General features: G+C 37.0%; 2 protein-coding genes across 6 annotated transcripts in view; both read left to right on the forward strand.

The window, feature by feature from the left end:
• Window positions 1-281: 281 nt before the first annotated feature.
• On the forward strand, window positions 282-18,853 carry LOC128993042 (uncharacterized). Of its 4 annotated transcripts, XR_008490736.1 has the most exons (8): window positions 282-440; window positions 6,451-6,537; window positions 7,752-7,872; window positions 9,174-9,369; window positions 11,130-12,614; window positions 15,584-15,681; window positions 16,567-16,898; window positions 17,756-18,853. XR_008490736.1 is itself a non-coding variant. In XM_054416807.1 (7 exons), exons 2-7 carry the CDS (start codon window positions 6,525-6,527, stop codon window positions 16,688-16,690), a joined length of 2,037 nt encoding a protein of 678 aa, XP_054272782.1. In that variant the 5' UTR covers window positions 282-468; window positions 6,451-6,524; the 3' UTR covers window positions 16,691-17,329. The 4 variants fall into 4 exon arrangements, 3 of the variants coding, with proteins under 3 accessions (XP_054272782.1, XP_054272774.1, XP_054272791.1); XM_054416807.1 differs by lacking the exon at window positions 17,756-18,853 and having other exon boundaries at window positions 282-468; window positions 16,567-17,329; XM_054416799.1 differs by lacking the exon at window positions 17,756-18,853 and having other exon boundaries at window positions 16,567-17,329.
• Window positions 18,854-22,279: 3,426 nt separating this feature from the next.
• The window catches only part of LOC128993068 (spliceosome RNA helicase Ddx39b-like), a 40,652-nt gene continuing 39,343 nt past the window's right edge, over window positions 22,280-23,588 (forward strand). Inside the window, exon 1 of one of the 2 annotated variants that reach the window (XM_054416834.1) lies at window positions 22,280-22,323. The gene's annotated coding sequence lies outside the window, so the exon portion shown is untranslated. Of the gene's footprint in view, window positions 22,324-22,769; window positions 23,035-23,588 lie in introns of those variants that run through there. The other variant, XM_054416827.1, reaches the window with a different exon arrangement.

The raw sequence follows: 23,588 nt of genomic DNA on the forward strand, positions 1-23,588 counted from the left end.
GTCACAAGCCTTCTAACTAAACATTTTGAAGTTTTATACAGTCACAGTGAACTAACAATTATTATATGCATACTGAAACATATGTAAGTTGTCAACATCCCATCCGTTTCAACTTTATCTGGATCGGATCCTTCTCCATAGACGCCATTGTGAAGTAACGTATGTGCTGAAATTCGCCAATCAAAAGCCCGCTAAACTCACGCTGATGAAAAAAAATATATAAATGAAAAAAATTACCGGGCTAACCTAGAAATTCTCACCTTTCAGTTTCAGCAGATGAATGTTTTGTTGTCAGGCGTCAAACCTATTTACTCATTTATTTGAGTAAATTCAGTTTACTGAACATAATTTTATGATGTTGACCAAGTAATATTTTGTAGTTATAACTAATCATGAGTCTGATTTATGTCAAATGAATGTTTCTACAGTTGGACTTGAAGGTAATTTAAATATTGGACCAAAGTCTAGGTAAGATTAGTTATGATTGTTGTCTTGTTTATTCTTATAATTAGGCTACAACTGAAATGACTCAATATTATGAAATAACACTCTTTTTAAATCTGTCCTAGGTTTTGTACAGCACGTTTTTAAGCTGATAACTGTCATCTAGCCTAACTTAGGCCTAGGCCTATATAAATCTTAATAAAATCAGGCCTAGGCTGTACATGACATTAGCTAGGCCTATTGATCAAGTCAATGCCAATTTGTAGAACTTTTTCAGCAACGTTTGACCATTGGTGGTAACATTGAAGTCAACCATCAATGTACCGACAACATTGTTGCTAAAACATCGATGTGTTTGGGACCAAAACATCTATGTTTTTTGTAATCTTCAGTAAATGAATGGAAAACATCCATAGGCTATCTCAATAGTCTACTTCCAAGGCCATAAACATCGATGTTTGAGTCAGTTTAAAGAAAAAATCGATGTGTAACAAAAAAATCTGTAACATACCATTGATGTAAAAGACGTTCAACATCGATAGCAAAACATTGATATTTTGAAAACAACGACTATCAATGCACATCCCTAATTTGACCTCAATTTGAGTCCTGATTTCCTAAGTTAGTATAATGTAGGCTAGACCACTCTAATTGACACAAACTAAAACAACTTTGGCATTATCTTAACTTACATTAGGCCTATATTTATTAGCCTATGAATTCAAATTAGCCCCGTGAGTAAGTATCTTGGCAGACTTTAAAAGGTGACAGTTTAGAAGCAAACTGGTCTAAGTTACTGGTAGAGCGTGGGGCATCGCTCTGTGAGATCCCCCAGGTTAAAATCCTGCCAATGACTTATGGATTTTATCTATGGGACTGTGAAACTGCCACGAAAGTTACGCTTAACGGCGATGACATGAGACTTCCTGTTTGTAATACACTTTATTTTATTTAACATAGAGCTCTTCTCGAAAAATTGTGCCTTTTCAAGTGTGTAGTTTGGTCCCCATGTACGCAGTGGTGTAACTTAGTCGTAAACTTTCCAGTGCGGGAATGCTCACCACTGTCACGTAAAAATATAAGTAGATTACCAAGATTTCTTTGAGAAAAGCAGATTGGGGAATGCTGTCCCCAAGCATTCCCGCCCCACTCCACCACTGCATGTAGTTAGGTGACGACTGAGTGCATCTTGCAGAGCTTAGGTTAATGAAACAGCATAGCCTAGGCCTACAAGGAATCAATATATTGTGAAATACAAATAGTCGTAATTTCTCTTAAAGGTTATCCAATATTAGAAGTGAATTAAGATTTTTCCATTTTTAGGTATAGGTACCGTGGTTAGTAAATTTTTCTTCAAAACCTTGGCTATCTGTGAAAAATGATTTAATGCAGATTATACCAAATTAAAAATGTCGTGTACAGTTGATAGACTATCCTCAGTACTATCCCGATAATCAGACCAATTTGTAAATTACTAGGTGGCGTTCGCAGAGGCATCCACAAAATTGAGCGGAGTCATCAAGGGTTTATATTATATTGTTTTGGTCATACTGCAGTAATACCAGTCGTTTGTAATGCATGCGTTGCGGGTCTAAAGTAGCATTTTTACTCTTTAGGAAGTGGAGTAAAAATCAGCTGTTGTCAACTCAGTTGTAAATTACTATTATAAACGATTGCATGTATCAAAATATGTATCGATTCGTGCTTCGTAACTATTTTAACCTACAGTCTACAGTCTCTTCCCATAGTTTTTTAGCATTGCAGATAAATTAATCCATTCCCACACTCAACACGCTCACCTTTACTACTTCCTCACCACCCCCTACGTCGTGGACCTATTTCCCTCTCTTCCCATAGCATTTTAGGATTGCAGATACATTAATGTAATTGCCAAAGACAGTTCCCACACTCTGCACTGCAAGCCTTACTATTTCCTTCAGCATTTCCTACATCATAGACTTGTTTCCTTCCCTTCTCATAGCATTTTTGGATTAAATATGCATCAATCTAACTGCCATAGACGGTTTTCACACTATGCTCATACTTTACTACTTTCTAAGCCATTTCCTACATCGTGGACCTGTTTTCATCACTTTCCATAGCAATTTAGTATTTTAGATATATTAATCTAGTTGTCACAAACATTCCCCACACTCCGCACTGCTAGCCTTTACTACTTCTTTCACCATTTTCTATGTCGTGGGGATGCTTCCATCCCTTCTCATAGCATTTCAGCATTGCAGATACATTAATCTAACCGCTACAAACGGTTTCCAGTTCCCACACTCCACACTGCTCACCTTACTACTTCCTTCACCTCTTCTTACGTCACGGACCGGTTTACCTCCCTTCCCATAGCATTTTAGGATTGCATATACCTTGACCTAATCGTCATAAACAGTTTCCACACTCCGGACAGCTTGCCCTGACTACTTCCTTTTCCACTTCCTACGTCGTGGACCTGTTTTCCTCCCTTCCCACAGCATTTTATGATTGCAGATACCTTAATATAATTGTCATAAACAGTTCCCACACTCCGGACAGCTCGCCTTGACTACTTCCTTCATCACTTCCTACGTCCCGGACCCGTTTTCCTCCCTTCCCATAGCATCATAGGATTGCAAATACCTTAAAATAATAATCATAAACAGTTCCCACACTCCGGACTGCTCGCATTTACTACTTCCTTCACCACTTCCTACGTCACGGACCTGTTTACCTCCCTTTCCATAGCATTTTATGATTGCAGATACCTTTATCTAATCGTCATAAACAGTCCCCACACTCCGGACAGCTCGCCTTGACTACTTCCTTCATCACTTCCTACGTCACGGACCTTTTTTCTCCCTTCCCATAGCATTTTAAAATTGCAGATTCCATAATCTAATCGTCATCAACAGTTCCCACACTCCAGACTGCTCGCATTTACTACTTTCTTTGCCACTTCCTACGTCACAGACCTGTGACCTCCCTTCCCATAGCATATTAGGATTGCAGATACCTTTATCTAATCGTCATAAACAGTTCCCACACTCCGGACAGCTCGCCTTGACCACTTCCTTCATTACTTCCTACGTCGCGGACCCGTTTTCCTCCCTTCCCATAGCATTTTAAAATTGCAGATTCCATAATCTAATCGTCATCAACAGTTCCCACACTCCAGACTGCTCGCATTTACTACTTTCTTTGCCACTTCCTACGTCACGGACCTGTGACCTCCCTTCCCATAGCATTTTATAATTGCAGATACCTTAATATCGTCATAAACAGTTCCCACACTTCGGACAGCTCGCTTTGACTACTTCCTTCATCACTTCCTACGTCGCGGACCCGTTTTCCTTCCTTCCCATAGCATTTTATGTTTGTTGATACCTTAATCTAATCGTCATGAACAGTTCCCACATTCCAGACTGCTCGCCTTTACTACTTCCTTCACCACTTCCTACGTCACGGACCTGTTTACCTCCCTTCCCATAGCATTTAAGGATTGCAGATACCTTGATCTAATCGTCATAAACAGTTCCCACACTCCGGACAGCTTGCCTTGACTACTTCCTTCGCCACTTCCTACGCCACGGACCTGTTTCCCTCCCTTTCCATAGCATTTTATGATTGCAGATACCTTAATCTAATCGTCATAAACAGTTCCCACACTCCGGACAGCTCGCCTTGACTACATCCTTCATCATTCCTACGTCACGGACCCTTTTTCCTCCCTTCCCATAGCATTTTATGTTTGTTGATATCTTAATCTAATCGTCATGAACAGTTCCCACACTCCAGACTGCTCACCTATACTACTTTCTATACTACTTTCTTTTTTACCTATACTTTCTCTACCACTTCCTACGTCACGGACCTGTTTACCTCCCTTCCCATAGCATTTTAGGATTGCAGTTACCTTGACCTAATCGTCATAAACAGTTCCCACACTTCGGACAGCTTGCCTTGACTACTTCCTTCATCACTTCCTACGTCCCGGACCCGTTTTCCTCCCTTCCCATAGCATCATAGGATTGCAAATACCTTAATATAATGGTCATAAACAGTTCCCACACTCCGGACTGCTCGCATTTACTACTTCCTTCACCACTTTCTACGTCACGGACCTGTTTACATCCCTTTCCATAGCATTTTATGTTTGTTGATATCTTAATCTAATCGTCATGAACAGTTCCCACACTCCAGACTGCTCACCTATACTACTTTCTCTACCACTTCCTACGTCACGGACCTGTTTACCTCCCTTCCCATAGCATTTTAGGATTGCAGATTCCTTGCCCTAATCGTCATAAACAGTTCCCACACTTCGGACAGCTCGCCTTGACTACTTCCTTCATCACTTCCTACGTCCCGGACCCGTTTTCCTCCCTTCCCATAGCATCTTAGGATTGCAAATACCTTAATATAATGATCATAAACAGTTCCCACACTCCGGACTGCTCGCATTTACTACTTCCTTCACCACTTCCTACGTCACGGACCTGTTTACCTCCCTTTCCATAGCATTTTATGATTGCAGATACCTTAATCTAATCGTCATAAACAGTTCCCACACTCCGGACAGCTAGCCTTGACTACTTCCTTCATCACTTCCTACGTCGCGGACCCGTTATCCTCCCTTCCCATAGCATATTATGAATGCAGATACCTTTATCTAATCGTCATAAACAGTTCCCACACTCCGGACTGCTCGCCTTGACTACTTCCTTCATCACTTCCTACGTCGCGGGCCCGTTTTCCTCCCTTCCCATAGCATCATAGGATTGCAAATACCTTAATATAATGGTCATAAACAGTTCCCACACTTCGGACTGCTCGCATTTACTACTTCCTTCACCACTTCCTACGTCACGGACCTGTTTACCTCCCTTCCCATAGCATTTTAGGATTGCAGATACCTTGCCCTAATCGTCATAAACAGTTCCCACACTCCGGACTGCTCGCATTTACTACTTCCTTCACCACTTCCTACGTCACGGACCTGTTTACCTCCCTTTCCATAGCATTTTATGATTGCAGATACCTTAATCTAATCGTCATAAACAGTTCCCACACTCCGGACAGCTAGCCTTGACTACTTCCTTCATCACTTCCTAAGTCACGGTCCTGGTTTCCTCCCTTCCCATAGCATCATAGGATTGCAAATACCTTAATATAATGGTCATAAGCAGATCCCACACTCCGGACAGCTCGTCTTGACTACTTCCTTCATCACTTCCTACGTCGCGGGCCCGTTTTCCTCCCTTGCCTTATAGTTTTTGGAATGCAGATACCTCAATCTAATCGTCATAAACAGTTTCCACACTCCAGACTGCTCACCTTTAGTACTAACTAGTGTCGTCATTTTATTATATTTATGATCCATACCGTTTCTGTTCTAATATCTGTAGAATAATGTTATCAGCTATTTATTTATCTACTGCATTCAAAAGTCAACAGCTGATCACATGTCTTGGTTTATGTGTCAAATACTGCTTCCATAAGGATTACATTGAAACTTTGAGACCCAGTGGGGCGGATTCCTGAGAGAATTTTTTAACGCCATATAGATGTTGGCACTCACCGATATGGTCTTTATCACCATGCAAAATTTGAAAACGATTGATTCAGCCGTCTAGGAGGAGTTTGCGTATTACGAAATGCATAAGAGTCGACGTATAAGAGCTTCGCTCGCTTCGCTCACTCCGCTCAACAAGGGAAAATGTGGTTCAGATTTCACTATAGCCTAAACTGTAGGTCCCTTTGTTAACATTGGCTGTATGGGCTATTAATTAACAGTCCTGTCAAACGAACATGTCAGCCTTAGTCAGTGACTACATGATCCACTCATCCTACACTCATTTCCATTCATTTTTAGGCTTAAAATACCTACCTTTGTATGGTCGTCATTACAATTAAAAGCTTAGTACATTGAATGCTTACAGTGTGTTTATACTGGTATTGTAGTAATGTATTGAATAATTAATAGACAAATTTTAACATTGTCAAACATTATTTTTACAGTTATGTTCTTCTTCTTGTCATCAAACTCGAAGAACCCAATGACTTCTCTAGAATCGTGGATTGATCCTTAAAAAATGACCACAAAAGGTAAGTTTGAATAGCATAATTGTCTACTAAGAAGATTTTGTATTTCTTTTGCACAATACGTACTTGGTTAATCCAACAAGCTAATTAATGTCTTTTCTAAAATGTCAGACTGCTACTATACTCATTTATCACATTATGCTCGATGCAAAAAAGGTTGGTGTCGATGAACAAATAATAGTAATGTTATTATGATAACATAATAAACATGTTTCAATTAGGTATTTTATTTTGTGGTATGCGTTTGAAAGTAAATCATCATTTATTAAGCTCTAGTTGTTTGTTATGTAATTGTTTGTGTTAGGTCTAAGTTTATTTAATTTTCACATTTTTAAGTAAAATTATTGAATTATACCAGACCAAATTAAGTATAACTTTGATTTTAATTACAAACGTGTAATGTTAAAACACACTTTTTTACCAGCCGAATAGTTGAACGCAGACTTTAAAAAATATTTAATTGTGTTATTTTAGACTCGTCTTATGCAGCTTGATTGCTAGAGTTTATTACGAGACCCATGTTTGTGCTGCTAACAGTTAAGTTTCTTTTGGCTATTTCTGACGAGAGATCTCGTGAAATAAGGTAATGTCTGTTCAATTAAGCTTCAATATTTAGTTGTTGCTTGGGTTGCACTTGTTTATTTTGGGGCTTCATAAACAATTTGTGGTGCCGCAACAATGGTTTGCATGTTCAAATTGGAATTATCTTAAAAATTATCACGCCTAATGTCGTCAAAGCGCAATAATATTAATACAATAGTTTAATATGTAATGTTTATGTCGAAGAGGTAAACTAACAAATATTCATTAATATTGTAGATTGTTCACACATAGCAAGTCAGATTCATTCGTTTAGTGTGTTTCCAATAATCTTCAACGAAGATCAATATTTTGTTTAAATAACTTATCATGAATTCAATGGTATGTATATCTTAGTTAATGTGGTTGGTTACTACAATATTTCATCAATGGCCAGAATCCTAAATAAAATAGCATGTGATTAAAATGTTGACGGCAAGTGTGAATTCGTCCATTGATCATCTAAAAAAAACTGCAATGGCATATTGTTTTGCTGTTTAACTTTTTTAGAAAAGCGTAAAAACTTATTGTGGAAGTAAAATTAACGTCTTTGTCATACAATTTATACAACAATAGGCCTAATTGTGCCTAAGTTGTTGTTTATTATTTATTTTTTTATTGAAATGTTAATAACACAGGTGGCTTAATAGGAAAACAGGCGACAACTAGAGCAAATGCGTTCACTGTAGAAAAGATACTGGATTCTCGTGATGCTAATGGGACCACCGAGTACCTACTCAAGTGGAGAGGCTACTCTGAGTAAGTTTTACAAAAATGTATTCGCAAGTTTGCAGAAATCAGTATTTTAAAAACTATTTTATGTATTGCATCAAACAACCCCATTTCTCAAAAAATGCCTTGAAATGAAGTAATTTTATTTAATTTCAGTGATATCTCATTTAGTTTTGATTGATTCATTTTAATTTTACTTGAGCCTATAAATATTATGGATTAAGCTGGCTTTATATAGGTCTACTATTATCATACTTTGTACTGTACTGCATCAAGACTCTCAATAGGACAATACAAATTCTAGAGTTTTGTGTGCAAATTGACAAAATACTCTCCAGAGCCTACAAACTCGTCAAGGTGAATCTTGTAATAAGCTATGAAAATGAAGCTATGAAATGAGCTTTCCTCGTAAGCTTAAATCCTGAGTGAAAATTCTACAGTTTTCTTAAACAACATTAAGCTGCATAATTGGTTTTTCAGTTAATTATCGATTGGAGTTAAAGGCTATTTTTTCAAAAGAGATCTACAACAGTAGGTTTTTTTGTGATTTTTAACAACTATACTTTAAAAATCTACAAGCCGTAAACACATAGTTTATTTCTTAAAATAATTAAAAGTACAGTAGAGTCCCGCAAACTCGGCACTCGATAACCCGGCAGTCTGGATAACTCGGCTATCACCTGGCTCAGAAAATTAGTGATTTTTTGAGTCCGAGTTAAATATGGACCTAAGCCAGCTCAAGTCAAATCATTCGCAACTCGTACCAAGGATTTGTTGTACTATATCTGATGACTTAATCCTGACTTGTAATATAACTATAAATAAAGAAGGCAGCTAAAAGGCTTAAAAATTGTATTGTTCTTATTTTTAACCCTAGTTCCCGATAACCCGGCATTTCACAAACTCTGCACCCTTCAAGTCCACATTACGCCGAGTTTGCGGGACTCTACTGTACTTAGTTTTCTGAACTTTTGCTCTACTACAGTATGAGATCCGTCATCTGCCCCATTACCTACTGTCCACGCCAAGGTAGACAATATAGACATAGCCTGGATAGTTTTCCAATTTTTATGCATTTTTATATTTTGGTTTCTAACAATCTGGAATTTGTTTGACGGAAGTTTGTTCAGAAGGGGGTTTATTGTTATGTTGAAATATTCTACAAATTTTCTATAAATATCTTACCATCAAATGTATCCCTTTCTGTCACTGTTATTTAAACGCTCAACGGAAAAATATTTGATATGTATGTGTATATTTGTGTGTGTTTGATATTTATGTTTATTTGATAGAAATGTGGTATCTAAGTTGGATCGTTTGTCTTGCAGTGACAATAACTCGTGGGAGACCGAGGAGACAGTTGGGAAACAATTGATACAGGAATTTTGGAAGAGGAAAATCTCCTTTCAATCAACAGTGAAGAAAGGTCCTTCAAATAGTAACAAGTCCAACTGTTCGCTATTGAAATACCTAAAGGAAAGAGACAACACGCTTGAATACCAACCTAAAAAGAAAATAGTAGAGGTAAATTAATCAATGTTAAAGCCTAGGAATTACTGATCGGTTTTTGAAAATTTCTTTTAGGTGGGCCCCAGACCAAGAGTATACATTATTTACACTTACAGTAGACTCCCTCTTATCCGGATTCCTCGGGACCGAGGCCAGTCCGGATAACGGGTTTTCCGGTTAAGCCGACGTCCCCAAAAACTCATTAAAAGGACCATTTACGGTGATATTCGACTTAAATTTAGGAGAGCATTGTTTAGACATGAGACCACTGGTCTCAAATCTTTCCCACGAGAACAGTCGTTACAGTACCAGTACATTTCCGTCGAGTGCAATCCGGTTAACCCTCCGAGTGTCCATAGTTTAGGCCTTAATGTCCGCCTATTTTTGGCGCATTTGCAAGGTTTTATTAAAACGGATCTGAGAAGCTTAAAACAATGTTAATTCTACTGTTCTATATACCATTTTGTTTGGAAAATCATGGGCTTCAATATTATACATAAAACATAAGGAACATTTGTTTCAAAAAAATTATTTAGGTAAAAAAAAAAATATTTTGGAAAATTTTCAAAAAAAATAATAAGTTCGCGCTCAATGAAATTGTATAAATTATAGGCCTATAAATATTTGAAAATAGCCACTTTGTTCTAAATTTTATGAGGATTACAAATATATAATAATATAAGGAAGTAGATTTACAAATAAATAAGTTATGGGCAAAAAACAGATTTCAGTACATAGCGTTTAGCTAAGAATGCATAGCCTAACCATAGCTAGGAATCTGGCTGATAATTTACATCAATATCACTACCTACTTCTTCAGGATCATCAACCAGCCCTTCAAAATCACTTAAATCTTCTTATAATGCACCACGTATATCACTACTTTTGATTTTTAACACTAAAACAATGATAAACGTAATAAAACACATCAGTCATCGGTCCGAGGGTAACCTAGCTGTTTACAAATACGCACGTCAGCTGTCTGCTACAATTACGATCGGCTCGGAGAACATAAAGCGCTTAGAGACAGACCTCTGGAGAAAGCGTAGAATCTAACGAAAAGAACGATACCTAACTCGATCCAGTTCAATCCGATTCAGTCAGTCGTAGAGCCTTCGCCGTAAACGATGTTCGTGCGTCAAAAAATCGACGCGTGACACTACACAAAGTGTGTTGCGCGTCGATTTTTTGACGAGTGACGCTCGGAGGGTTAAAAGGTGTCCGCATAAGAGGGAGTCTACTGTAAACCTGTTCTTTTAGGCCCTACTATATTTCTAACTAAGGATGGCTAAGGTTTTTGCAATTAATTTGTGCAATTATGCTATAATTTTGCTGTGATCGGGATATGTCCAAGATTTGTTCATAGAGATACAATGATGATGGTGTGTGGGTGTTTGTGAGAGAGGTTAGCTGCGTTACTGGGAACATAACATGCTTATTGTTTAGCGGGTTGCGCCAACTGTTCTCTGCGACTCTGATAAAAGCGATAAAGTAAATTTTACTTTTTTCTGTGAGTTAATGCTTTTTAGATTGGTATCTTTACTTGGTTATTTATATTTTGTCTTTGTAATGGTTCAAATTGGCGTAGTAGTAAAATAGTTTGAGGAAGAAGTAAAAAGATAGGAGTTTCGCAGGTTCTTACGTTTAACAGACTAGAAACTCACACTTGAAATACACAGTTTATAGAGTATTGCACGTATGAAATGGAGAATACAAGTATGAACTTTCATAAATACTTATTTAATGTATTCTTTATATTCTGAATACTTTTTCAGGGATCAGGATTTGACCCTGGTGGATTAGAGCTGGATGATTCAATCAAGGCTCAGATTCTCGCCTTGTCAGAAGCCGTGTCTTCAGATAGAAATATTCCGAGTGATGAGGATTATGTGAGTCTACTTGAGTCCATTGAAGATGACCTTTCATCAGGTGAACTTACTATGAGTGACCTCCCTGGTGCCATCAAGTCCACGGCAAGGAAAAGCACCGCACCAATACCTCACAAATCTACTGTTTTGGACTCGAGGATTGCAGCAAATGAAATACTTACAATCGAAAAATCACTTATTGAAAGTGCCGCACAGTTAGAAAAACAGAGCAATGCTGCAACCGAAAACACATCTGATCCGTACAACTTTGAAGAATATGAAAAAACCAATTCCGATTCAAATATTGCTAAAGAACAACCTTATTCCAGTAAAGAAAAGAAGTCAAATGTGTCCAAAAATAATTCGAGTTCAACACCAATTTGCAAAATTCTCTCAGTTTCATCCATTGGTAAAGAGAGAAGAATTGTTAAAGAAAATCCTAATAAAGAGAAAAGAGCAATTAAGAAAAATCCTCTTAGAATTCCAAAATCAAAATATGCGGAAATTACCATGCCCTTTAGAGAGAAACTATACTCTTCAAGACCTGACTTTCCTCCCTTGCCTTTGGAAGAAGGTGGATCGGTTATATTTGAAGATATTGGAGTTAAAGTTGAACATCCAAAATACAGCCCCCCCAAAAATAGCCAACCCTCTTCTTCAAATCGCAGTATAACTCAAACTTCTCTTCCTCCCAAAGAAATAGAAATCAACGATGATGACCCACTCCTTATAGATATAGATGAACTTTTGTTAGATAAAAATACCAACGAGGAAAATTGTGATATCGACATTGATGTAGGAGACTCCACTGATGAAAGACTGGACCTCGTATGCAATCAAATCCAAGTTGGCGGGAAAACGAATAATTTTACTCAATCATTATTGAAAAAGTCAAATATTATGCCTGAAAAAAGGCCAATCGAAATCATTGATGAAGGAAGTAATAAGAAAATTAGAATGGCATTTAAAAAGAATGATCAGGGTGTAATGGGTGTCAAAACCATTTCTGACAAGCCTCGTAATAATTTGAATCATTTAAGTCCAAATAAAATATCTTTGTGTCCACAATCAAAGAAAATAAATCCTACTGCCACAAACAATTTTCTGATACCTGCTCCCCCCGGCCCTAGTTTATTGAAACGACCAGCGATGAAGAACAACTCCCTTCTTAAAAACAATAATGCAAATAGTGCATTATCTTTGCTAAAAACTTCCAAACCCTCAACCAGTAAAATATTGAGTGAACCTGAAAAAAGTAGACAGTTAGTCCAAGAAAGTAGGAAGAAAGAAATTTTGACTAGGTTGTCAAAAAATAAGAACCTAAACCCATTCAATTTGTTAGACCACATGAGTGAATACGAAATTAACATTCTAGGTGGTGAAGTTATTAAGGTATGTATATGTTGGGATAATACATTCTAACTTAAGTTGGTGGAGAATTGTTAACTAAGTCACATCAAAGAGAAGTAAGATACAGAGGAAACTTGCTTCTGGGACGACTTAAGTAGTATGTTGTGCCGTAAATATACTTGTAACTAGCAAGGAAGAGCCTGCGTGGTGAGACCTGTGCGGGAATTCCTGTCGCACAGGACTCAGGTTCATCCTCCACCGAGAGTATTGTAGTACATGAGGGCGAGTGGGGTGGTATTGAACTTTGCCCTGGACTCCAGCAACTATACTCTGTTCACAAAATGTAGGCTGTTTTAGCGGAAGAAATCCATCCCCTTCACTTAATCGTCCTACCATTAAAATAATAGCTCAACAGGGCCCTGTTTCATAAAAATACTAGTCTAGTAAATACTAGTCCCGTATTTACCTGTCCTACTAATTTGTGTTTCATAAACGTTTTTATACCGCTAGTAAATACTAGTGTATTTTACTAGTCACATGACCAAAACTACTAGTCACGTGACCAACTTTACAAGGTAAACTTTCAAAACAAATTTCTAACCTCAATCACGGGTTTTCAAATCCTTTGTAAAGGGTTTTAATTTTGCTTTCATTTGATACAAAAAGTAAATAGTTGTAGAAACGCAGTGTTTTCTTTTAATTAATAGCTATATAGACACATAGGTAAAACAATCACACATTATTTATCAAACCGCTATTATTTATGTTCATTAATGAGCCGCGCCGCGTCGTCGCGTCGCTGCAATCAACACGGTGATTGTAGTAGCCGGTTGTAGGCCTAGTTGCGGCGCTCAACAGTTGGGTGGAAGTTGATCTGTTGCTGCCGCATTCGCTGTGATTTGTATGGTTTTTGTTTTATTCTCACATATAAAATTAAGCTTGCTATGAGTAAAGAAAAGAAGGCTCAAATTTTGAATGTAATTAAATCGTCTAAGGACATTTTGTTTATTGGAACGGTTTCAAGTAACCTTACCTATGTTTTCAAATATTCGAATGCATAAGGATATTTAGGTTAGAAACCATTTGGTGATATTCTAATTTTGAGTCTACAAACCATGAATAATAAGCCTAAACGTTTAATGATGTAACAAATAATTGCAACGCCGTAACAAGCAATGGAGAAGTACGTTTTCAAGTATAGTAAAACATGGGTTAGTCGATACCAGAGAGCACAGAATAGAAATTGATATTCCGTGCTCGCTGGTCGATACGGCAGGGCGTAGCTCTGAGGTAGAGTTCTCGCTAGTCATCGCGCACATGGCGGGTCCCTGGTTCAAATCCGTGCCACTCCCTATACTTTTTATTCCATTAATTAAACTTGTACATGTTTTTACATTAAAATAACATAATCAACGTCTAATTTTTTTATTACTTTGAATAACAAATTCAGAATACCAAATTGGATTAAAAGTAGGCCTAATGTTTTTATGATAAGCAGTTCAGTTCAACGACCAAAAATCAAATATAGGCCTACAAAATTGTTAGTACATCACAGGGTTTTAGCTATTTAGGGAAGCAAATAATAAGCACCTCAAAAAATACAATGCAACTCCTCTTTAAAATTGTCTTACTATTATTTCCTATTAAAATGTCTTTAAATAAAACCGAGAGCCTTGGGTGTAAAATAATCTGATTAATGTTGCAATGTTGGATACATTTGTTACATCTTTGTATGCAATACGGTATGCGGTTTTAATTTGGTTTCTCTCAAAGCTTAAAAATCTTTTCTCTGTGATAGCGTTGACATAACTATGAAACTCAAAACTCAAACTCATGAACTCAAGTAAAATTGGACTAAAATTTTCAACGAAAAAATAACTTATAATTAATTATAATTAATTCTAATAGTGCGATTGTACATACATTATAAATTTATATTTCTCTCATTTTGTACTACGCCACATTTATTGATTGTAATTTATATCAAATAATTTTTAGCACTCACAGATCTATTTTTATCTTTGATTGCAAACGTGAGCCAATTTGCACTTGCAAAAAGAACTTCATAAAAGATTTTTAAAAGATATTTTTAAAAGATATGAGTAATGAAATAACCCTCTTTCCAAAAATACTAGTCTACTTCAAATAATACGGGTGTAGAGAGGTTGTTAGAAAATGGCAAGTATTTACCAGTGTAATTTACAAGAGTAAAACTTTATGAAACTCATTGCTGTCTACACTAGTAAAAACCACTAGTAATACTAGTCCCTACACTAGTAATACTAGTCCCTACACTAGTAACTAGTATTTTACACTAGTAGGTTTTTGAAACGTAGACTTGTAAAATACACTAGTATTACTAGTCCATGGACTAGTAAATACTAGACTAGTAGTTTTATGAAACAGGGCCCAGTTGAGGTTTTCCAAAACACCAAACAGCTGCTACATAATACGCAAAAAGTGGGGGGAACTTCCCCTGGAACCACAAAAATTTTGTGACGGAGTATGGTGCTAGACACCGTAAGTGTACCAAATGTTTCCACTGTACCTTGCTTCTCTTTGGTCACAAATTTCAAACATTGATGCTCGGTTGGAATTTGAAAATTGACAAAGTAACATCATTCTAGACGTATCTCTGATTAACAAGTTTAGAGTTTCCATTAGGAATTGCCTATTTTATAGATTTTCCACTCAAAAAATTTGATTCAACCTGCACCCAATGTTATCAAGTAAATAAAAGTTCTCTTCATTAGATTTATTTCAAACGCCAGCAATTTAGTATCTTTAACCTAAGTGCTTGTAGTTGTTAATACAAGTTCATAACATGTTTAAAACTAAATTTCCCCTTATCTGTTCCCATACATTTTAGAAAGTTTCCCATTTAAAAAGTAAGCTGTAACCGCATGTCTATGTTTGGGTAGTCAAATTGAAATTAATAAAATCACTGCCACCTTATTATTATGAAATAGTATAATTCTTGTCAGTTATGATAGAAAACAAATTATTTACAGGACGACAACCGACCTCAAGGCTTCGAAAGGAATTTAGAACCAGAAAGAGTGATTGGAGCAACAAAATCTACGGGAGAACTGATGTTGCATATGAAATGGTACATGTTACTTTCTACTCGCTCGGTTGAAAATGTGGTTTGATTTAAATGTAAACTAGATGCAGTATTGAAATATTTTCCATGGGCTTTAGTTTTTAATTTTCTGGTAATCATATGTATTTGATAATAGATATATTTCGTAGATCTATGATAGTGTAATACCAGCCTTATGAAGATTTGAAATGAAATGAAACATAATTTTTTCAGGCAAAGTTAGGGCCACATGGTCCTTTCTTACACTTAGCGACATACTTGATACAATGAGAAGAGTGATGATAGAACTAGAATATAGTTTATTAAAATTAAATTAAATGTTTATTTGTCGTAAAAGTGATTGTCCAAACACAAACATGTCAATATTACCTTACTATAGTCGGTTCACAAAATTTAGGTGGTTTAAGGGGAGTGTTTTTTGCATTCTCCCGCCACTTTTGTAAACTTAATGTATAGATCAGCTGTCGGCTGTTGTTTCATAGTCAGGGCGAGTGGAGGGGATGGAATCGCTTCCCCTTAACAAAATTTTGTGAACGAAGTATAACAAAAATGATATCATATGTTAAATTAAGATCATCAATATTAATATTAACAAAATATATTAGCATAATTTTTTGTTCTTTCACAAAACAGAAATTAGGGCTGCTATTGTATTATAGACATAATTTAAAAACTTTTTTTCACCCTAAAACTTAAAGAAAATATATTAATTTCAAGGTGCACAGTTGTTTTCAATTTACGTTATTACAGAAGTTTTATTTATCGTGGTCTAAAACCGGACCTAGCCTTGGATGCACAATTTGAATGTCCTCAACTAATGACTATGGATAAGTTTAAAATAATAATATATAAATAAATTTTAATCTCATCACCAAATCATGTTTGTTTCAGGAAAGGCAGTAAAGACACAGACTTTGTAACGGCAAGGGAGGCACATTTACGATGTCCTGAATTGGTGATTCAATACTATCAAGGGACGTACACCTTACAACCTGAAGTAGAGGAGCCATCGTGATAGTAGCTGCGGCAGAACACTTGTTGTGCCTGCGTTAGTGTTAGTGATGTATGATCTAGCTTTAAAGAGTACGGTGACGTCAACGTGTGTAGATATACCAAAGTGCAGCTGATCTTATATTTCCTTAAGGAATATCTGTGCGGTTGAGTATCCATCGTTTGCGATTCGTTTTGTAACATTGATAGCCTACCTCAGGAATGTCTCCCAGGTAAATCGTAAAATTAGCTTAAGGATGAAAACGTTGAGACGTGCATGAAAGGTGATTTTACAAAGTTAATTTCACAAAGTATTGTTTAATTTATTGTTGAACATTTTCATATTAATTTTTATTATTTCACTTTTTTACACTTTAAATAATTGCCCTAAATGTTTTGACAACCAATGTGGTACATTTTAAAAAGTGTAGTATACGATTGTACCAAACCTCTTTGTATCTGCTCTTAGGAATTTCCCATATAGGGAATAAGCTATTGCTGTACTGGTAACTTGTTTTTTTTTTTACATTTTGATCAAATTTGGTAAGTTTATTTATTTCATACCCAGCTATTTATATCAAAACAAAAAAAACTTCATTACATTCCTTGTAGCAGCAAACCTAAGAACATTTAAATAAAAATCCGATCAGGCAAATGGAAATTCGCTTATAGTCCTCGCCGGGGGATATTTATTTTGTTTATGTACCGTATTACCTTTCCTAATTTAATTGTGATAAATCGATTACACTGACTTTTGTATGCATTAAGTAAAACCTACAGAGCTTAGAAAGTCTTTTAATTTTTCTTTACTCGGGTGCAGCCATGTACATAAAATGTATATAAGAATAAAACATGGCAGTTATGGTTTCGAAGATATATAATTGGTTTACAACCAAAATTACTGTAAACTTAAATTATTGTGCAGTGCATTTTAGTATTTGTTTTAAATTTACTAATATAAATTTAGTATAAGAGGATTTTGGAACAAACACCTCGGTTGATATTTGAAAATATAAAAAAGTCTGATAACTTTACAATTGTTATTATGCTTATTTTTGTATTTTCAAATATACTACCCGAATATTTGCAGGTAATTTAATAACACATACTATGCTGATCAAGAAGTTATTTAACATATTTGAAAAAATATATGTTTGTCAATTGGCGTTTACTGGACACGTTAATTTTCGCTACCTATGGTTGTATGTATAAAATGGCTTTATAATTGAAACTTAGACCTCAGATAATGTCATGCAGAGTACTTGGTTTACCAAGACCAGTTAATTGGACCATAGACAAAAAAAATTAAATATAGACCGTCAGCTAGACTGCGGTTACCATAGGTACTGGCGCACACCGCTGGGATTGCCTCGGTAGTTACAGCGTACGCGCTACGTAAACTACAGCGGTGTGCGCCCGAACTTATGGTAACCGCAGCACGGCTGACAGTCTATATTTAATTCTTTTTGTCTATGATTGGACTAACAGGGAATTTCATGTTGTATGAAACTGTGCTGTGATCATTTGAGGACACGTGTAATATCTTACCAGTTTGCATAGTTTTTATTTCAATTGGAGTTCCCGCAACAAGGAAATGGAGTCATTTGATTGGCTGATTCAACAGTGGCAGATGCAGATATTCGATAAGTTTAACTATATCAATTATAAAATTAAACTGTTATAGCCTAACCTAACTTACCAAACTTGCTGATGATGAAAAAATCGAATGTAGGTTTACTTACATTAGCATTAGGGTAGCCCAGTTAAGAAACTGTACCCAAAGTCATGATGTCACTGTTGGATCAGCCAATATTAAGTCTTCATTCGCCCTATTTGCCGGACCCCGGAACTCCAATTGAAATTAAAATCACGCTACCAGCTTAGGTTATAATATCACTGTGGAACTCAATATAAAATTTAGCTCAAATTCATCTGGAGTATTGTTTGATAAAAATTTAATGTATTCCCTGAGGGAAATTCACTAAAAGAAACACATTTGTATCTAAGAAAGTACCTGACAATACCTTTGTGTATATTTTGTGGTTTTTAGGATACTGTCGTTTAATTATTTATTTTTTAGTTTTTTTTAATGCTTGATGTAAATATGTATAAAAACATGTGTCAAAATACATTGTGGGTGTTTTTACTGTAATTTACCTTGCAAAGTAACACAAAATAAAACAAATGAAAACTGGAAACATTTTTTTCCTTTGTTAGAAACTCTTTGCCTGATGTAAGGGACTTAGTTCATATATACAACAACAATGTTTGAATCATTTGTTTTTTTTTATTTCCACAGTTTCAAAACGTGGGGTCCCAGATTGTAAAACTCTCGATAGTGACATCCCACAAGACACTGTTGGCAGGGACTAATCGGGAAACCCTGAAAAAAAAACATTTGAAGGGGCCAGGGAAACCCTTAAAATTGAAGGGAGTGGGGAAAAAACAGGGAAAATTCAGAACTATTGGAGCCTTTCCAGGATTTTTATTTCAGCCATTAATAACTACAGAGTTTATGTGTGCGAGCGGCTCAATTTTTTAGCTTGACCTATAAGCTCGAGAGGCCTAGCACCAAGTCTGAAAATCGAGCTTGAGTTTAGCTTTTACAATCGTGATTGTAAAGCGTGTGTACGAAGTTTGTATGATCAAAACATTCACACATTTGCAGAAAACTATAATGACGTTTCCGTGGCTGTGGGAGGCAACGATAATATCTATAAACCATTAGAGATATCCAGGATTTTGTCACGATCACGGAAGATTGATGAAGTTTCTGTTCCATGACTGGTCTTGAATTGATTATAGTTTACGATTAAACATTCATGGAGTCTCTGGAAAAGTTTTAAAACCCAGGGAAAAATCTGGAATTTCACTTTTAAAAAATAGCAGACACCCTCAGATGCATAGAGTTCTAACATTCAAGGAATCTATGATAGACTAAGTCTTGGCCTAGGCACTGAGAATGCCTCTTCACAGGGAAAATAGTACAACCCCTCAGGACCAGGGCTGCAAAAGACCCCAAACTTGACTCTTTTATTTGTATATATTACCTCCTCTTTGTCTTTGACCAGCTACGACCGGATGGACAGCTTCAAATATTTAAAACTTCTTGAAAAAACAAAACTTTTAGTTTCGATTAGATGGCGAAATATTAGTCAACTAGTAATACAGGTTTTGAAGGAGGAGATCCTTGATCTTAATTTTGTCCCAAGCTCCCTCATGTGATGTGGTGTGAATGTATTATGTAACATTTGGAACTGTGGGGAAGCTATCCCTTGTCAAGGTCAATCTATATCGCTGGGTATTCAGCTTCAGTGCGCCTCTAACGTGATACTTAGTGGAGTTGGCCTTGGATTTCTAAATTGTTCTGGTTAACTTTGAAAAGACAAGACAGTTGAAAATATACTGATGGTAGACTGAAAGAATGGTTGACAATAAGCTAATTATGACGAACCAGTCCTTGGCTTATTGGAAGAGATGTTCGCGAGAGGCGACCGCCTCAGCAGAACTTGTTCCCTGCCCATTGAATCTTATGTGAATAAAAGTGTATTTCTCTCCCATCCTAGGCTGTTCATTGGTATCAAAGAAGATACAGTATAAGCCAACGATTGAGCCATACGGAACTCGCCGATCTTAACATCCACTAGGGAGGACCCCTGCACTCACTGCACTGCCACCATATGTGGCTTCTTCCACGTAGGATTTGAGGGTCTGAAGGGGCACTCATACAGACCAACTTCGCCATCAGCAGTATGCCATGAGAGGCAATTTCAAAGACTTTCGATAAGTCGCAAAGAGCCAGAGCTATTGACTGCCTATTGTCAAAGTGGTCCAGTATCTCATTGATCGCAGGGAGAGCAGAGCTATTGCTGTTGATATCGACTTCCTAAACCCGTGTTGGGAGGCTGTAAAATATAAAATAATTATTGACTTCAAAATGGTCAACAATCTATCTCTGGATAATCTACTCTATATATTATCATCCCCGCAGTCGGGATTATTGAAAATTGGCCGATAACTTGAGGTAAGGTTTTTAAAGATAGGAATGGTCCTGGAAATGTTAACAGAGTCTGGTGGTACTATACTTTTAACTTTACGTCCTCAAGTGGTAAGGTTCCATTACTCCAAGGAGGCCAGAGCCTGCACCTGAACTCTGGCGGTTACTCCTCCCATTCCGGTTTTTAACCAGTTTAATAGATATGCAGTTATTTCTTTGAACTGCGTTGACAAAAAACTGATTATAGTCTTCCGGACTGAAAAGTTTATTACAGTAACAACTTAATTGTTCCCCCTTGACTCGTTTATTACAAATCAAGCAGCATAATTGATTCAAGGAACTCTGGAAGTGCACTGCCAGCATAGATCAAACATACTCTGGTCTGCCCCTCGTATCAATTAATTAATTAATTATGTTGACGACACTACGATGTGCGTATCCCGTACATGAGTGTAGGATGAGTGGCACGATCTTGTAGTCTTGTTTATGTACTATAAGTCCCTCTGTTCCATGGACACGTCTGTTAATTAGCCCAACCGTCCAGCGAAACGGCACACGGAAGATTTCTCAGGTGCCGTTTGACGTCACTAACTGCTGACGTCACTTTGAGGGAACACCAATACCGCAACGATACGATGTAGAGCCATCGGCCTCGGTGGTGTTGTGGATAGCGTGGCGGGCTAATAGTCCTAATGTACCGGGTTCGAATCCCGCCGGTAGCACTAACTTTTTGTCAACATTTTTTTTCATATCAGCAAGTTTGGTTAGGTTATGACAGTTTAATTTTATAATTTAAAAAATTATAAAATTGAATTTTAGGCATTTATAATTTTATTTTATGAACAAAACTATTTTTTAGATTAGTAAACCTTCATTAGATTTTTCCACTATCAGCACGTTTGGTTAGTTTGGTTAGGTTATGACAGTTTAATTTAATAATAGAAAAATTATAAAATTGTCTGTTTCTTCAGACGCAGCAGTTAGTGACGTCAGCAGTTAGTGACGTCAAACGGCACCTGAGGAATCTTCCGTGTGCCCCACCGAATAGTGGCAACTAAGCACGGCCAACTTTAACTCCAGGCCGCAGCCTGGTAGAATCGGCAACGTTGCAAGTAGTGTTGTCTAGCGCCAGACGTCCCATAAGATACGGACTGACAGGTGACACCAGCTCATTGATTCACGCATTATTAATTTAAATTTATTGATATAAATGTATTAAAAGATTGAAAATAAAACATATAGAATTGAAAACCATAACAATATTTAAATTGAAAATCTATTTTTGAAAATTTAAAGTGGAGTCAATATTTTCATAGCCCAGAAACCAAGCGTTCGTATTGAAAAAAAACACAAATACCATTATCTGCGTCGAAACAAAAAAGCTATTACAACACTACTCGCGATGTTGCCATTTCGAATGCCGTGGCCTGGAAGTTTAGGTGGCCGTGCCGTGCATAAGGGACCTACAGTTTATAGTGAAATCCGAACCACACATTTTTTCCTTGTAATCAACGAGTTGGTCTAATTATCAAGATGGTTCTGCGGATCATTAGATATTAGAAGATTGGGAAGAAGTGAAAATGAAGCTCTAGAAAGAGACACCGGAGGCAGTGCGTGGGCGAGGCCAAGTACCTCTTAAGGTACCATGGCCACTCTTGTAAGTAAGTAAGTAATGTGGATAGTCATAGTATTTACTAGTGCGGACGTTAATTCACACCAGAAAGCATCGCATCCACAGTGCGTGCCTATAAATATCCATAATTCGTGACCTCCTAGTATAGTTGGGTTACAGAACGACGCCACCGTCCCAGTCTGGAGATTACTAGCCTATCAAAGATTAATTGTATGAACTTACAGACAAGACAAATAAAACACAAACACAATCAAAACAATTCAATATCCAACCAACAATGAAATGGAACAAAATCCTTATATATTTTTTGTTAGAAAGCAACCAAAGAAAATAAATAGATAGGCAGGAGAAGTGTACTCCGCCGCTGCATGTTCAAAAAAACAAAGCTAGCATTTAAGGCAAACCGGATAACGAAAACACCCTACTCGAAGTCGACAGTTGTTGCTTCTTCTCTTCCTTCTCCTAACTCCTTGTTTGTTTCGTTCGTTCGTTTCCTTTAACACAACAAAAACTGAACAGCTTCGTCAATTATCAAAGATTTTGTTGCACTTTAGTTCATGTCTACTTCTAAATAGCTGTATCTCTCAGGAATAATAAGTAAAATTGTAGTACGGTATTTAACTTACTTGATATTTGTTTAGTTCGGCATGTGTTTGTGTTCCTGAGTACAATAGGCCTAGTAGCTTCTCTGACCAGGCCTGGACAAGGCCTACTTGAAGTGTACCACTACCACAACGAGGTAATTTAAACATGATTGTAATGTAGATAGAAGAAACAAATTGCATTTCCATGACACAAGATCACTGGTCTCAAATCTTTCCCCAGTACCGCCCACTTCTTGTTGATCTCGTTAAACCGATTAAAATAGTCCGGTTAACACGATGACTGCTGAAAACAACTTACAGGCGCTCCCCAGTGGCGGGCGAAGCCCCGGCACACAACCGAATCAGCGAACGCAATTGGCATTCAAATATTTCAGTCTGACGAATCACAAAAGAGCAGTGGTGACTGCGCTGCGTTACCCCGAGAGTGGATGTATTTCACTGAAACTCCCAAAGGTAGCAGCACTGCACGGATCCGTATCCAGTGTCTTTGTAATGTGGGTTGAAGAGAAAAAATCGCCGAAACCGGGACAAAAGCATTGCCAGACAGGATTTTACGGGAAATTTTAGAACCAACCTACACCAAAGTAAAGCTCGCACTCTAAGCTGGCAGGCTGGCAACGATTATAACGTCTCCGCCTGAGGCTAAGCTCACACTGACTCTATATATTTTTGTTGGTCTGGTGGTCGG

The sequence above is a fragment of the Macrosteles quadrilineatus genome, unplaced genomic scaffold, assembly GCF_028750875.1.
Source record: "Macrosteles quadrilineatus isolate MER2022 unplaced genomic scaffold, UCM_ALF_1.0 Scaffold_1__1_contigs__length_201487025, whole genome shotgun sequence".
NCBI lineage: Eukaryota > Metazoa > Arthropoda > Insecta > Hemiptera > Cicadellidae > Macrosteles > Macrosteles quadrilineatus.

Excerpts from the sequence above, each read along its gene's own strand:
- LOC128993042 (XM_054416807.1), top strand. Across the intron at positions 12,615-15,583 it reads TAGGTGGTGAAGTTATTAAG|GACGACAACCGACCTCAAGG; the intron begins GTATGTATATGT and ends AATTATTTACAG. Across the intron at positions 15,682-16,566 it reads CTGATGTTGCATATGAAATG|GAAAGGCAGTAAAGACACAG; the intron begins GTACATGTTACT and ends TGTTTGTTTCAG.